This window comes from Cryptotermes secundus, unplaced genomic scaffold (genome assembly GCF_002891405.2).
Source record: "Cryptotermes secundus unplaced genomic scaffold, Csec_1.0 scaffold239, whole genome shotgun sequence".
Classification (NCBI taxonomy): domain Eukaryota; kingdom Metazoa; phylum Arthropoda; class Insecta; order Blattodea; family Kalotermitidae; genus Cryptotermes; species Cryptotermes secundus.
In genome coordinates this window covers 787,162-803,617 of record NW_019734314.1, presented here as the reverse complement: position 1 = coordinate 803,617, position 16,456 = coordinate 787,162, and the positions used below count along the sequence as shown (strand labels likewise).

General features: G+C 39.6%; 1 protein-coding gene across 3 annotated transcripts in view; it reads left to right on the top strand.

Annotated features, from left to right (window-relative positions):
- LOC111868524 (negative elongation factor B) overlaps positions 1 to 4,971 on the top strand; it is a 21,937-nt gene extending 16,966 nt beyond the window's left edge. For 2 of the 3 annotated variants that reach the window (XM_023859232.2, XM_023859231.2), the window contains exons 9-12: positions 659 to 809; positions 1,693 to 1,874; positions 2,279 to 2,476; positions 3,254 to 4,611. In XM_023859232.2, the coding sequence (XP_023715000.1) occupies positions 659 to 809; positions 1,693 to 1,874; positions 2,279 to 2,476; positions 3,254 to 3,391 (669 nt within the window). In that variant the 3' untranslated portion in view covers positions 3,392 to 4,611. Of the gene's footprint in view, positions 1 to 658; positions 810 to 1,692; positions 1,875 to 2,278; positions 2,477 to 3,253; positions 4,612 to 4,937 lie in introns of those variants that run through there. The other variant, XR_002843521.2, reaches the window with a different exon arrangement.
- The last annotated feature ends 11,485 nt before the right edge of the window (positions 4,972 to 16,456 follow it).

Sequence of the window (16,456 nt, the reverse complement as noted above, 5' to 3'; positions counted from 1 at the left end):
TGTGAGAAATGAAGAAGTGTTAATTAGAGTCAGTGAGCAGAGGAATATCCTACATGAAATAAGAAAACGGAAGGCTAATTGGATTGGTCATGTTTTACGCAGAAACTGCCTTCTAAAAGAAGCTATCGAAGGAAAGATAGATGGGCGGATAGAAGTGACAAGAAGACGAGGAAGAAGACATAAGAAGATGCTGGATGACCTTGGGGACAGAAAAGGATACTGTCATTTGAAGGAGAAAGCTCTAGATCGCATTAAGTGGAGGAATTGTTTTGAAAGAGACTGTGGACCTGTCGTCTTGACAGATTACTGATGATGATGATGATGATGATGTTTTTATTTCTGCCAATGTTTATGTGATTTATATTTTATCATTTAGCTCATTTGCTGCAGTCAGTGGTCATGATGAATATATTATTATTTATAGTGGTTTTACCTCTGGGAAAAGTATAATGTAATGAGTCATGAGCACTTTTTAATTATGAACTAGGGTGAGTTAAGAATAGGAACTGACAATTTAAGCTGTAGCATGTACTGTTTCTTGCATTTGCATTCATGTTCTTTTGCTGCATGGCTTGGATTGAAGGGCATATGAACCAGTCTCTAAAATTCACAAGGCTGTAAAATTAACAATATTTTTATTTCATTTTGGTGTTCGCAGGAATTTCGAGAACCAAAGTTGGATAGCCAAATAGTTACCAAGTTTTTGCCAGCTCTCATGTCTCTGATGGTTGATGATCAGGTTCGAATGCTGAATAGCAAATTGCCACCAGATGAAAGAGAATCTGCAATCACCATTATTGAACATTCTGGTAAAATGGCATACTCATATTGCGATTAATGTATATTATACAAAGAAATACCATGTAAGGTAAAAATGTATGCGCAATGACTAGTTGTGTAGGAGAGGAAAATTTACTACCAAAGGAATCTTGGATATACCAAGAAGAGATATACTGGCTTGAAATCGTTTTTGAGGCCAAATCATCAGCAGAAAGATGCTGGGTCCTATTTTCAACACTTGGGGACCAGAATTGCCATATTGGAGGTCTTGTTGAACACTCAGGACTTTTTCTCTGTAAAGTTACCTAGTCGAGGCACAGACCCTTGTAGAAAACACCATTTCCAACAGTTGCTATGTTGTTGCGTGTTGATTTGTTGTTGTGGAGGCATTTGTTTGCGTCCATTACCCAGTAACGGCCGTGGTATATTTGCTTATCCCACAGCCGTTGACTAACAATGGCTGTACACGATACCAGGGAACCAGTAGAGTAACATTTATGTGAAGCATGTTGAGAAATAATCAACACCATCTGAGTGTATGGTATAGACACTAATGATTATTTTTATTATCTTGTGTATCAGATGCTTTCTTGTCTTCAGGTAAATTGAGAATAAGTTTTATCTACTAACTTACTTTTGTTTCCCAGTTTTCAGGATGTTATTATCTAGTCTTTGTTGTATTTATGGACTGCTTGGCTCTTCTTGGAATAAAAATACTGTCAATTTCATGCAAGTAGAAAATTGTCTTACATTACTCGCTTAGTATTTTATGGTGAACAGAATTGCTACAGCAAATTGGGAAAGTTAAATGTTGCCCCAACATACATTCATGCGTATGAACACAAAGACAACGAAGCAAGATGATTTTACTTTCAGCATTCCTATAGTTAGAACAGAATGCTTGCACTTCAGGTCCACCTCCAGATGCATGTCAGGCATATGTTCAAGAAAGCAGTGTGGCCAGTATACTTGCCATGTACTACACATTACATACGGCTAGGCAGAAAGATCGTGTTGGACTCATGAGAGTTTTGGGCACATTGGCAAACTGCAAAAATGACAGAGCATTCGAAGATCCATTTCTTCACTCATTGGTAAGTACACATTTGGGGTTAAGTAATGCTCTCAGTTTATTCTTCAGAACTGTTTTATTTCAAATGACATTGTTGGTTCGCCAGAAATGGTGCCATTGTTTTCCACCATAGAGACGAAGTTTCTCAACTCTACAATAGTTTGGCCCAGCCAATGAATAAGAGAAAGATGTTTGGGAGGGAAAAGAGTAGCTGATTACAAAGGAATATGCTTACTGTGAGAATATCTGTTTTAGCTTGTGTTATTAAGGTTACATATAAACTCAAGCGCATCTAGGCTTTCAGAGCGTATTTAATGCACACATATTTTCATATTTTTTTCTGGAACCAGGGGTTGTGTTTCGCAAAACAAAAATTTTTGTAAGAGAATGTAATAGTCTGACATTTTTTTTCCCCTATTTTTACAGGTCTCTCTGCTAATACACATGAATGATGAGTTTTCAGCAGAAGACTTTTGTACTGTAATATTTGATGAGTTCTTCTTTGCGGGTTTGGCCCGTGATAATGTGCCTAAACACTTGCTAAAACTCTTATGGTATATTTACCCAAAACTTCCAGCGGTCCGGCTTCAGACACTTGTTAAGGCTTTGCAACCAACCAGTCAGGTAAAAATGAAAGAAACAAATTTGATGTAGCATGTCTGATATTAGGAATAAACTCTTACGGTAAAACTGCTACAGGATGTAGTGTGATAATGCAGCCCAGCCAGGTATGTATAGACCACAACTTAAGTGCAAGGCTAGTACACAGTCACATTTTGAAACGGACTGTATCATGTTGTTTATCAGCTCAAGTTTTATGAAAAGAAATTGAAATACATAACACTTGTCTGACTTAGCTCAGTCCAGGTCACGCCATAGCTCAAGCAGTTAGTCGCTGACTTCCCATTGTGGCGGCCCGGGTTCGATCCCGAGTCTGGTCAAGTGGGATTTGTGGTGGACAAAGTGGCGCTGGAGCAGGTTTTCCCCGAGCACTTTGGTTTACCCTGCCAATCTTCATTCCACCAATTGTTCCACAGTCACCCTCTCATAATAAAACATTACATAGTTTAGTGTGCCATGAGATGTTGAACTGTATTTTAGTGTGCTTGTTTTTGTGATAAAGTTTTAACAGTTTTGCTCTTTGCACATCTGAAGTATGTAATTAGTAGTGTGGTTCAAGATAACTCTTTCTGGGATGTGACACCATGTAGTTTGGTAGAATTTTACTGATGTTTGTCCAAAATCTTTGTAAACTTTTGCCAGACAACATTGTGCGGTGTCCTAGAAGACAGTTATGTTCATAGGCACTGCTGTGACAGCCTCAAATGACACAATGTAATTAATGTTTCTGATTATATTGCTCTCCAGAAAATCTGATTGGTTTCCTTTCTTTTCTTTCAGCATAATGAAGCAGTACACAGGCTCTATGATTCCCTGCAAGAAAGAATTGGGAGCCAACAAGACGTACCCCATGTCCCAGCAAATATGGACCATCTAGATTCCCCACTCATGAGCGTTCCTACACCAGCTCCGTTATAGCTGTGCTTGGTCTATTTTGAGTTCCATTGATGGCAGACCTGTGAACCTGCTTGCAGTCGAACCACTGATACAAATCTAATGGATGTAAAAGTTTTGACTCTGTTTAGAAGAGGTAATTGAGGTAGAAAGTGAAAATCTGAGAATTACAGTTGGTCTTGCATTTTTTTAAATGTATGGAAATATATAGCATATGAGCTGTAATAGGAAGATATTACTTTTATTGTGACTAACACCATGGAATGCATTACTTCTTGAGAACTGAATAGTTTCTCGGGTAGTCTGGAAATTAGTACCTTTTATGGGACCAGATTCCCCATTACTCTTCACAAGAATCCATCTTTGGTTCATGTTTTGAGCCAGATGAATTCATTTCACACGTTTCACATCCTTATATCGTATTTCTGTAAGATACCTTTCAATATTATCATCTCATCTACACCTGTGTCTCCTAAATTATCTTTTCGCTTCAGGTTTTTCTGAAAAATTGTGTTTGCATTTCATATCTCTCGTGTGCCTGGCCCATCTTGTCCTTTACTTCATCAAGATAAATAATACGTGGTTAAATGCCCAGATTATGAGGCTGCTTATTGTGTATATATCTCCAGCCTCCTTAATGCCTTTTAGGTCCAAACAGTTGGTTTTGTTACTATCAAATACAGCCTCAAATATTTTATACCTCACGATTCTCATGTGTTTCATCTCGCAAGTCAACATGATCTCTCTCACATTTTATTACAACCTAAAGCTAGTGTATATTCAGGCTTAAAGACCTTTTCTTGAAGATTTTTATGTGAATATGATATGAAGTTTGCAGAGAATTGGTTATGAAGAGTTCTGTTTTCTGGGATATAACACCATGCAGTCTTGAAAGGCAGCTGATCTTCTGGAGTTACATGTTGCTTTAATTTGGAATTACTGGGGTTTTGGATTTTCTTCATCATCTGGTATCCCAAAAAACTAGGAACCCAAGGTTTCAGAAACTGGAACTGTTTCCATCCTCAAGTGAAGGGTCCCTTAGAAAGAACTAACCTCAGTCATTGGAAAACCTATGCTAGTATAGCTACTGTTATAGTAAAAACACTACACTTCAGTTATTAACATGTCCTTACGGTTTATTATTAATAAACAAGAGGAGAAGCACTGCTTCTCTGTAATAGAAACAAAGCATGTCTGCACTTTACACGTTACATCAACATTCAGCCTAGCTTCATCATGGCTAACAACTTCTTACNACTAGCATGAAGCAGGGAACAAGCAAAGAAAGTGGCTTACAAAAATGGGGGATTATATTAGAAGCAGAAGGGGTCTCAAACCCTGAAGATGGTTTGACCCTTTGCTTCTTTTGCTGTTGTTAGCTACTGTTGAAATTCAATATATAATTTTATTCTTAACTTTCCTGCCCCCTGATGTTTTCATTTTCTTTCCTTATTTCTGCAGTTTCCCGCTGTTCGTTCTTGTGACCCCTCTTTCTCTGTGAAACCTATCTCATAAATTTCACTGTTACATATCATAAGATATGATAATTTCTTTCTTTCTTTCTCTATAGCTCTACTGCCCTTTGGACCTTGGCTGCTTTTTCAGTTTCTTAGTTCATATACACAGTTGGTAGGACTCCTTGGATGGGGATAAGCCCATTGCAAGGCCACTACCTAGACACAGAACAACACAAAAAGTAACAACTCATACAGACATCCATGCCTTGAGTGGGATTTGAGTCCGCAACCCCAGTGTTCAAGAGGGCGAAAATGGTGTATGCCTTAGACCGTGCAGCCAAGATATGATCATTTCTATATGAACATGAGTTTGAAAATCAGTACTGGAGTATACAGTCCCTGGTTGTGTAAGAATGTAACTCTTTATTTGGATGTCCAGTATCAAATTCATTCAGAATTTGTCTAGCAGTTTTCTCAATTAGAGAAGCAATTTTCATTTGAGACATTTTTTGAATAGGCATAATGCTGTGCCAGTACACATTTACTCTGGCATGAAAGTATACTTCTGTGATGCCAATCTTTATGAAAATCAAAGTGGCTGCATAGCTCATTGTAAGAATGTGTCATATAAAATTTCATCAAAATCTATCCATTGGTTCATGGGTTGAAATGTGGGACACTGAATGGATTTGTACTACACATTCAATTTATTCACTTTAATAAAAGACCTCATGATATTATGATTAAATAGGATGTTGTAGAATAATGTAATTCTAGTCATAGAATGGCATAAAATTATGTTTTGACTATTTTTATGCAAGGATCTGTAACTAGTAGAATAAAGCTGTGCATGTGTTGAAAGCTTCAGAAGCAGAGAATTTCCATGTTCACTTCCAGATTTTTACTGACCATTGAAAAATGTTCCATGTAGTTGTAGAACTGACAGTAAAGTGATCCAGGCTTTGATTCATAAGATGAATATGAAGATAACACTGTGAACAGTGAAAACAACACAGCAAGCCAAACAAACATGGACGATACTAAGAATTTCCTTCTCAAGATAGACAGGGGGTACAAGTTCAGCCCCCTCCAAGAAAGACGATAGGAGAAGTGACACAAACCTGCATGGTTTATAAATTTTAACTTAACAAAGTTTTTAAAAAACTTTAAAAGTTTTAATACTAGGAAGGCTGCTGTGATTGTAAAAAGTTGAATATTGTGTATATTATGTGTGTATGTTATTTAGCACTCAGAACACCTATTTTGATAGCGGTTTCCGAATAAGTATTGATGTTCCCTCTGAAGATGATCTGTAAGGATCGAAACATGGAAGGGTGCTGAGTTTTCAAGTGGAAAAACTTAAATAGTCATACTGAACGGAGTTGTTTTTATCTTTGTAATTGTTAGTGTGGCAGAACAGAATGAAACACATAAAAAAAAAGGAGTGGTAGTTTTTTTTCTCTTCACCGTAACATTCAAAACAGCTCTGGGACCTACCATGCTTCTTGTCCAGAAGAGAATGGTAGCTATTTAGGTGACAAGGATAAGCTTACCATATGCCTTCTAATGTAAAGCCCTGAGAATGTGGCGAGCTTTACCTCCTTATACCTTTGTACATTCATTCATGATGCTTAGACATAAGTTTAACTTTACTTTAGTTTTATAAAATTAGAGTTTTGAAAATAGGAACAAGTATTATATAGAGGGGACTACTTTCTGGAGCAGACAGAATTTTACTCAGTAAATTACAGCAGCATAAAGCATACTGTGCCTCTCATTAACCAATTAGAGGCCAGTAGTACCTCTTACGTTAAATAACACCACATTTCATCCACAGTTTATTTTTGGGGCTCATTTGGTTTTCAGAAGGAACCGATGATGTACCTAAACATCATTAACCGAGATCTGTGTAATAGAAATGTGTTCTTGTGGAGATAAGAACTGGCTTTCAGAGTTTTATTTGGATGAGCTTTATCTTTTTAAGGGAGGGATCTAGAAACGTTTAATTTGTTTTGTTTGTATAACTTGATCCATTACTTGCAGGTCTATCATCTTGCTTATTATTTGCTCTGATTTACAGTTTGATTCAAATGTATGTAGCTGCAGCTTACTGAGCTACACTGAGTGCCACATTGGCTATATTCAGTTATTGAGTGTAGAGGGGGTGGGTTTCCCCATGTATGTCCCCCTTTATTCTATTGTATGTCCACCTTTATTTTCTGCTGTCGCCATACCCTACCGATACTGGTGCCCGCTATCTCCCCTTTCTGCCAGTGAGGTCGGCCCTCTATTGGCAGTGGTACCCTATAATTCTCCCCTTTCTGCCAGCGAGGTCAGCCCTCTACTGGCATTGGTACCCGATAACGTCCCCATCTACCGGAGGCATTGGAAACTACTTGGGTGGGAAACTTTTTGCCTAATTTTGCTCAGAGGTCTCCTAGAGACACGAGAATCTTTTACGTGCCGTAAATCTATGACACGGGACCCACGGTTCAAAGTCCCTCCCGGAGGACTTGTTCCTTGAATTTTTCCGCCCTTAAAAATTCCACAACCTCCGCCAGGTTTGAACCCGCGTAACTTGAGTCATGAGGTGGGAACATTACCCCTAGACTACGGAGCCTGCTGCCACATTGGCTATGTAACAAAGTCATTTTAGTTAATTATGTCTAATTCTGCAAGTTCATATGTTGATCATGCCTAGAAAAAATAGCAAGCTGCATCAGAGTACAAGTGGAGAGGACATTAAGAAATCCCAGGTGTGCAAAAGTACGTTAGCATGTGGAAGGCTTCTATTTTGGACAGGCAGTGGAACTAAAATTCCCTGAAACTAGACATACTTAGTAAACTAATTAAAATTAAATCATTTCCAACTTCTAAATTTAATTAACTCTAGATCTGATATGTTGGAAAGAAGCATTATCATAATCTTAAGTGCATAATTAAACTTGATGACTGGGTGTTTCTGAGTCTGGAGTATCTAGCCAACAGTAGAAAATGCATGGCTGTAAGAAATAAATGACATTATCTAGCAGAAAAAATCAGCAGGATCACCAGTGATGGCAGAAGCTACTAGGAAAATCTTGTAACAAAGAAGATATGCTCCAATTATGAAAACATCAGTATTTGCAATAACACCGCTCTTTTCCAACCCACCTTTGTTATATTAGCTTAGTCGGAATGGTGCTATCCCTGCTACACCTATTTCTACCTTAGGATAGTGTATGATGATCACTGCAAGTTGTCCTCACAGATCAAACTAAGGAAGGTCGGTATAGGTACGGGAAACTAGCTGGGTCGGTTAGCATGAGACTCAGGGTAGCGATGCTGAATTAAGTGATATTCTGGGAGTTGATCCAACTTGATGTTTATTCACTTATTTAATTTATTGTATGTTAATGCTTACAGTTACAATATATTACTTGATCTGCAAACTATGTCATGGAGCATGCAAGGGTCATGTCCGTACACTTCAGAAAATGGTGAAAGACTTCTTGTGGAATGGCTTGCACACCTCATGCTGGGAATTCGAGAAATTCAAATTCTCCATGGTGTGGACATATACATGTCATTCCATCTCCCATAGGGAAGTTTGAGCGAGGCAACTCAGTCATAATGGCCCTCATTCACAGGCAATTGTAACGAGTTCTGACCTGTCCTTTTCACTGACTTTTGTAGGCGCGTCCGGTTTCCTGTACCCGAGCTAAATTAATGACTGCTCATAAATGTGAGAACTTGAGATGCCTTGGCCATTCCAGAATCTAGAAATTTGAACATAAACACCATATTGCATGTCCCAGACAATGAAATATGATATTGTAGATCACAGTAAAGTTCCAGTAATATCGAAATATAAGATTATTGAAATTAAAAATAACCAAGAATAAATTATAAATAATGTTCATGGTCATTTATAATCATCCAATAAATAAGGGATAAGACTGATCAGTGTCAGGGTGGATATGTTTGTAATCCTGAGAAGGTTAAACTATTGTATGAGCAATTACCGTCTTTCTAACTAAGCAGTCTTCTAAGTTGTATTGTATAATTATGTTGTACAGACTATGTTTAAACTTTGAAAACCTAGAAGATAATCAAGTATTTGTGGCAATTGAAGCATGGGTAAGTTAAAGACTGTCAAATAATTTTTTGTTTATTTATATTATTAAGGTAAGAGTTATTATTGGATATCATCAGTCTGGGTTTCAACGTAACAGATCAACTACAGATCAGATCTTTTGCATTCATCAGATATTGGAGAAAAATGGGAGTACGATGAGACAGTACATCAGCTATTCATAAGACTTCAAGAAAGCCTATTATTCAGTTAGGAGGGAAGTATTGTACAGTATTCTGATAGAGTTTGGGATACCCATGAAACTAGTTAGGTTGATTAAAATGTGTTTAAACGAAATGTATAGTAAAGTCCGTGTAGGTAAACATTTGTCTGATAAATTTCCTATCCAGAATGGTCTAAAACAAGGAGATGCTTTATCACCACTCCTTTTCAACTTTGCCTTAGAATATGCAATTAGGAAGGTCCAGGGAAACCAGGTGGGACTGAAAGTAAATGGGACACATCAGCTGTTGGTCTATGCCGATGATGTGAATCTACTGGGTGATAATACAGATACCATAAAGAAAAACACACAAACTTTAATTGACGCAAGTAAAGAGGTTGGACTAGAAGTAAACACAGAGAACTAAGTATATGTTACTGTCTCATCACCAAAATGCAGGGCAAAATCATGACAAAGATAGGAAACAGATGTTTTGAAAATGTGGCGCAGTTCAGGTATTTGGGAACAACGATAACAGATCAAAACACGATTCAGGAGGAAATTAAGAGGAGATTGACCTCGGGTAATGCTTGCTACCATTCAGTCCAGAACCTTTTGTCTTCTTGTCGTTCAAAAACATAAAAATTAGAATATACAAAACTATAATTTTGCCTGTGGTTCTGTATTGGTGTGAAACTTGGTCTCTGACATTAAGGGAGGAACATAGACTGAGGGTGTTTGAGAACAGGGTGTTGAGGAGAGTATTTGGACCGAAGATAGATGAAGTGACAGGAGGTTGGAGAGAACTACATAATGAGGAGCTTCATAACTTGTACTCTTCTCCAAGTATAATTAGAATGATCAAGTCAAAGATTGATGAGGTTGGCAGGTCATGTAGCACGAATGAGGGCAAAGAGAAATGCATATAGTATATTGGTGGGAAAGCCAGAAGGAAAGAGACCACAGGGAAGACCAAGGCATGGGTGGGTGGACAATATTGGAATGGATCTTAGAGAGAGAGGATGGGATGGTATGGATCGGATAGATCTGGCTCAGGATAGGGACCAGTGGAGGGCTATTGTGAACATGGTGATGAACCTTCGGGTTCCATAAAATGCTGGGAAATTCTTGAGTAGCTGCAGAATTGTTGGCTCCTCAAGAAGGGCTCAGCTCCATGAGTAAGTAAGTAAGTAAATTAAGGTAAGAGTAAGGTAAATGTAAGAGATGACTTATAAAATCATCATCCTGTCTGTTTCCCCTCTTTCAAGTTGTGAACCAGTTGAATAATTTTCTTGGATCTTGATATTAACACTCTTTGATTAACCCTTCAACCTTGGAGATGGAGTTAGTATATATTTCTGAAATGTCAGTGAACTTATACCAGAATGTACGGTCTTATACCAGAATGTACGGTGTCAGATATTAGAAGTTTGATACTGGGGGCTGTGCCAGAGTCATATTTCTTAATTTCTCAGCATGGCAGATATGCGAACTTGTGAGACTGACACTAAGCATCTTAATTTCAGATCCTGAAATGATGTGTGTATAGTATATGCTATTTTTGTTTAGGTAATTCCATAGAATGTACAGTGACATGGTGGCCATACCTGAAAAAATATTTTCAGCTGAAGGTTTGATGGTGGTACAGGTTTAACCATTGGCACTAGGCAAGTGAAATTTGGAACACATAAACATGCCTATGCATTATGTATGAAATATTGTTTGTAAGACAAAAATTACAAGTATCTATGTGACACGGGGCTATGTGGATACAACTGCCATTCTGGATATGCGAGTGAAAATAAATTTACTGAGAACTGAACCTCAGCGACCTAATCTATATTATACTCATACCTCATATCTTTATACATAATTTTTGAACAATTCATACAAGAGAAATACGAGTGTGCACACAAAGGCAACAGTCCAGCAGGTTGGTGCATTGTTAACCCTAAACTCATATTTGGGAGATACACAGTTTCAGACTTGGCTGGGTAACTGATTATTCAAGATATTCCGTTCTCTTTTTTTGTTTTGTTTTCCAGGTAAGTGCTGCCTCCTTTCAGAGCTTTGCCTGCCTGTAATTCATTATTATCTTCCCATCCAATTTGATGCTCCATATCCATTGAAACAGCTGTGTTGAATAACTCAAGTAGAAATTCACTAATTCAGTTCAAATATGTGAATTTTGCTGGCCAGTCATATGGCAGGGGCGGGGGGCGGTGGGGTGCAAGGAAAGTAAATTAATGTTACACCGCCTCTCAAATCCAGTGTCAGCCGCTTCAAATTTTTGCCTTGTAGGAGGTGTATGCCATTGGAGGTGGAGCTTATAGTTGTGGGGGTGGGGGCATGAGAATCTGCTGAAGTGTTAGGCAAGGGCAGGCCCTCCCTTCCAAGAAATTTGGAGTAATGTGCGCAAAGTAAATTGGTTATAGAGAACGAAATGAAATGCGAAATTGACTGTGCTTACATCAAAATTCCATTACCAGTGCAGGGCCATTAATATTTAGTGGGCATGAAATTCAATAAAATTGAACAAAATTATATAGAACACAAATATAAATGAGCGTAAGGATATGATGCAGTTGCAGGCATCTAGCAAAAAGGCAGATCTGATAGGTTGATATTTCTATCAGTATACTTCAAAACGGGTGGCATCTTTGCTGAAGAGCAAGACGTTTGCCCTCTTGCCTGATTACTATCCCTTTCGCCCCTTAGAAAAAGACAGTTCCATTGCCACTGATGTAAGTCCGTATTGAATTCTTTTGTAAAAATTGCCGAAGACCAGAGTGCTTCGTTTTTATCCAGTAATAAGCGAAAACGCGCCCAATCACAGATGACTGTAACCACTGTAATTGCGTGACCTGTAAAAAGGCGGTAACGTGGAGGTTGTGAAGTGCGTGAGTTTGTGTTAGTGCGGAGTGATAAGGTAATCCTTCAAAAGTGTGTTTGAATCTGTTCTTTTATTTTGGCACAATGTGAACTTTATCTGGTGAATTTGCATTTTCCGAAGCGGAGAAATACCTCACGTAAGTTGATTTTTGTCAGTCAGAGCCATGTGCACGCGATGATCATAACCTCAAAGACAGATCTTTAAAGGCTAGTTTTACTAGTATAACTGCTCATCGTTAGCATTTTATGAAGTATGTAGGCTTAATTAATCGGAATGCGTATGACAAATTAAGCATTTTATTTAAACATTTCGCATAGCGTTATTCGTCTAGGTAGAAAGTATGGAATTAGAATATACAGTGTAAAGTCTAAAGAGGTTGCATTACCATTGCAGAAGAAAGTTTCTGAAAGTATTTTTAACTATGCTTTGGTGTCAAAGTTACGTTACGACCAACAGTCAAGCGGCCAGTCTGTCTTGGTTTCCAGCCTTGTATGGGGACTAGGGCTAGATTTTTGGTACTGTCAGACATGTGAGGCGCCTCCTCTGACGAGAGCACGAGTCTGTCGTTAACAATTTCTGCTGGCCCTCGCCAGCGCAGTCATATTTACCACTGTCAAAATCAGTAGTACATGTCATCTATATTTACAATTTTACATTCCGGCATTCTACGTAGTCAGTTGTAAATATTCTGGTTCCTTGTGTATGCCTAATATTTACAGTTTTATATGTAACTCTAGTATATATGTATGTACGTAAACTATATACAAAGTCTGGCACTTGATTAGTGTTACGCTCGACCGCCTCCAAGCTTCCCCCCCTTCCCCTTGGCACTACAGCCCCAGTGGGCCTAGGCCTACCTCCATGAACTCCGTCCACTTCGGTTTTTCTAGATCTTATACATACGGTAGGACTCCTTGGGCGAGTGATCAGCTCGTCGCAAGGCCTCTCTACCTGTAGACAAACACAGAAAAACGCACACAAACATCCATGCCCTGAATGGGATTCGAACCCACGATCCCGGCTTCCGAGCGAGCAAAGACAGTGCATGCTTTAGACCGCTCGGGCCGCCAAGCTTAAGCCTCTTATATTTTCTGTGTCGGGCTTCGCCTTTTCCGATGTCGTGAACATTTGCATGTTTATGATTTTGTATGACCTCTGCTTGTTGCCCGCATAATTTCGTTATGTAATCATAAATATGGCATGCACTGTCTTCGCTCTCTCGGAAGCCGGGATCGTGGGTTCGAATTCCACTCAGGGCATGGATGTCTGTGTGCGTTTTTCTGTGTTTGTGTACAGGTAGAGGCCTTGCGACGAGCTGATCACCCGCCCAAGGAGTCCTATCGTATGTGTAAGATCTAGTAAACCGAAGTGAACGGAGAAGTTCATGGAGGTAGGCCTAGGCCCACTGGGGCTGTAGTGCCAAGTGGGGAAAAAAATTGTAAATATACGGTACTTGGAAGGCCATGTGCACCTCACGCACCTGTGTACACTTTAGAAATTTACCGGTGTTGTGGAGAACCTTGTTTTGCAAGCGCTGCAATTTTAAAAGGTGGATATCTGCAGCAAATTCCCAGAAGGGGGAGAGAACGTAGGTAAGCCAATAAGCAAGTTACAAATGGATATAGAATTTAAACAAATAAGAATATTGATTTGAAAAATGCTTTTATTTCTCAACATAATCCCCCTGTACATTGAGGCACTTGTCCCATCCTTTCACAAGCCCCTGAAAACCAGCAGCATAAAGTTCTTTGGGCTGCTGTCGGAATCAGGCGGTGACTCCCCTTTCTACAGCTTCATCGTCGGGAAAATGTTCAGCCGTAAATGCCGACTCCTACTGTAACATCGTCAGGAAACTTCGTAAGGCCATTCAACGGAAGCGACCAGGACTCTTCACCAAAGGCGTGTTGCTCTTGCATGACAACGCGCGTCCTCATACTGCCAATAAGACAAATGAGACGCTGCGAAATTTCAAGTGGGAAGTCCTCGAGCATCCTCCGTATAGCCCCGACTTTGCTCCAAGCGACTTCCATTTGTTTGGCCCTCTTAAACATAATCTTTCGGCTGAACACTTCACTGACGTTGAAGCTGTAGAAAGCGAAGACACCACCTGGTTCCGATAGCAGCCAGAAGAATTTTATGCTGCTGGTTTTCAGGGGCTTGTGAAACGATGGGACAAGTGCCTCAATGTATAGGGAGATTATGTTGAGAAATAAAAGCATTTTTCAAATCAGTACTCTTATTTGTTTGTGTTCTATATCCATTTGTAACTTACTTATTGACAGGCACAATAGACCACTCTAGGTCGCGGTGCAAGGGCCGGGAAGGCCTACCCCTCATACATTCATACCCTCGTATAAGTGATTACTAATCTAATTAGTGATTTACGAAGGGTTGGTTTAGTGTTAGAGCTTAATCGCGCAGTCTAAATGGGGAATAGTCTCTAATGGATGCTCTGAAGACCTTTATTTCGATAATTTCTACAAACCCTCTCCGTGCATTCCTTTTGTCGAAGATTACACCGAGGCATTTTACATCATTCACAAAAGGGAAGTTCCGTCCGTTAAGTGTGAGATGAAGCTCAGGTGGTCTAAGTCTGAAAGAAGTAGACGGCGCGTGTTGTATCTTCATTGGTTTTAATGTTGCAGCGTTTGCATCACGTCTCAGTTTAATTCAGACCGCGCTGCAGCTTTCTGATCCATGGCATACATACATTTGTCATCTACAGAGAGGGCCAGATAAACACCCGATGTTTGGAGGCTATCATGTATGTACTGTACAATGTTGGAGAGAGGACGGAACTCTGAGCCCCACCTTCCCTGCTTGCATTTTCCTTGGCGTAGACATTTCGCATTCTACCGAAACTCTGAATTTCCTTTACGGGAGAAAAGAGCTAAAAGCCTGATAAGACTGGCTGAAAATTCCGATTTAGATAGTTCATATAGCAAGCCAGGGTGCCATGTACTGTCAAAGGCTTTCACGATATCCAAGAATACTGCAGCCATAGACATATTGTTGTTTAAATTAAGGGTCACGTTGTCCTTAAGCCTCATATTTTGTAAGGCTGTGCTGTGACGTGCATGGAAACCAAACTGGCTTGCATTAAACAGGTATCCTTCTTGAGCGTTCCTTTGGACAATTTTTAGTATAACTTTCATAGATAGTTTGCCTGTCGTGAACAAGAGGCTAATCGGACGTAGAATCAGGAGGAATTCAGAGCCCTTACCAGGTTCCATTAAGGGTATCACCTCTGTTTCCTTTCAAGACGTCGAAAAATGCGAAAGCTGAATGCAGCGTTTAATCAAATGTATGAGGTGTACCAGTGGTCTCCTTGGAAGGTGTCTGAGGTATTAATTTGTAATGCTGTCTATCCTTTCTCCGCTTATGGTCGTCGTCACACAGGTCATGGGGTGTGAACTGATCTTCCAAACAGTCAGCTAACGTGCTGGCTTTCTCTAACGGATGACTGAAGGAGCAAGAGTAGTTGGTACCTTTGGTCCGTCTCCCTTCAAGGGAGATTTCGCAATAGGCCATATTGCTTGAGGTCTGACCTCGCAGTTTTCTATTTTCGTTTCCCATCGTCAAAGTTCCTTTCTGCGGATCACTTTTCTGATCGTTTTCTTGACCCAGTTGACTGCCGTTTTACATGCTGGATCCTGGGTTTCTTGTCAAAGTTTTCATGGTTTATGCTTGTGTTTTAACCAACGATCTGATCCGGGAAGAATATGATTGTTTGTGTTAGGAAGCGTAAGTTTATTGTCGACTGCCTATATGCCGAGGCTAGAGAGGTTGTACAGTCGCGGGTCGCTTTATCGGCGTCTTCCACCGAGTTAATTACGATTCTAGGTGATCCTAAATCAGAGGCAATGCTTTGAAATCGTTTCCAGTCTGAATTTTTCAGCTGGATCCGAACGTTTCTTAATTTTAATGTAATCCGGTGTGTGGAGTGCCATTGGTAGGTGAAGTAAGTCCAAGATGTCAGAATCGATCACACCTGGAAATCTGATATTCTGATGGACCACAATGTCGAGTATGTCACCATTTCCCGGAGGAGAGTAATGAGTGGGGCATTGTGGTACTGAAATTTTGAATTCATTTACTCGTACATCAAATGCCAATCAAGAATTTATATATATATATATATATATGTAAGACGGACGGAGAAGTTCATGGAGGTAGGCCTAGGTCCACTGGGGCTGTAGTGCCAGGGAAAAAAATGTAAGATGAAAGAGTTCACACGATCTATGAACGTAAGTTATGTAATAGGTCACGAACGAGTGAACAGTCGTTCATTTCCAAGAAGGAATGAACCGCTCAGGAATCAGACAGATACGATTCATATATATATACAGGGTGTCCCAGGAGGAATGTGCCAAACTTCGGGAGGGTGTTCCTTATGTTAAAGTATGCCGATATAACCCAAAACACCTATGTCCAAAGTTGAACGGTTACGGAGATAATGGCC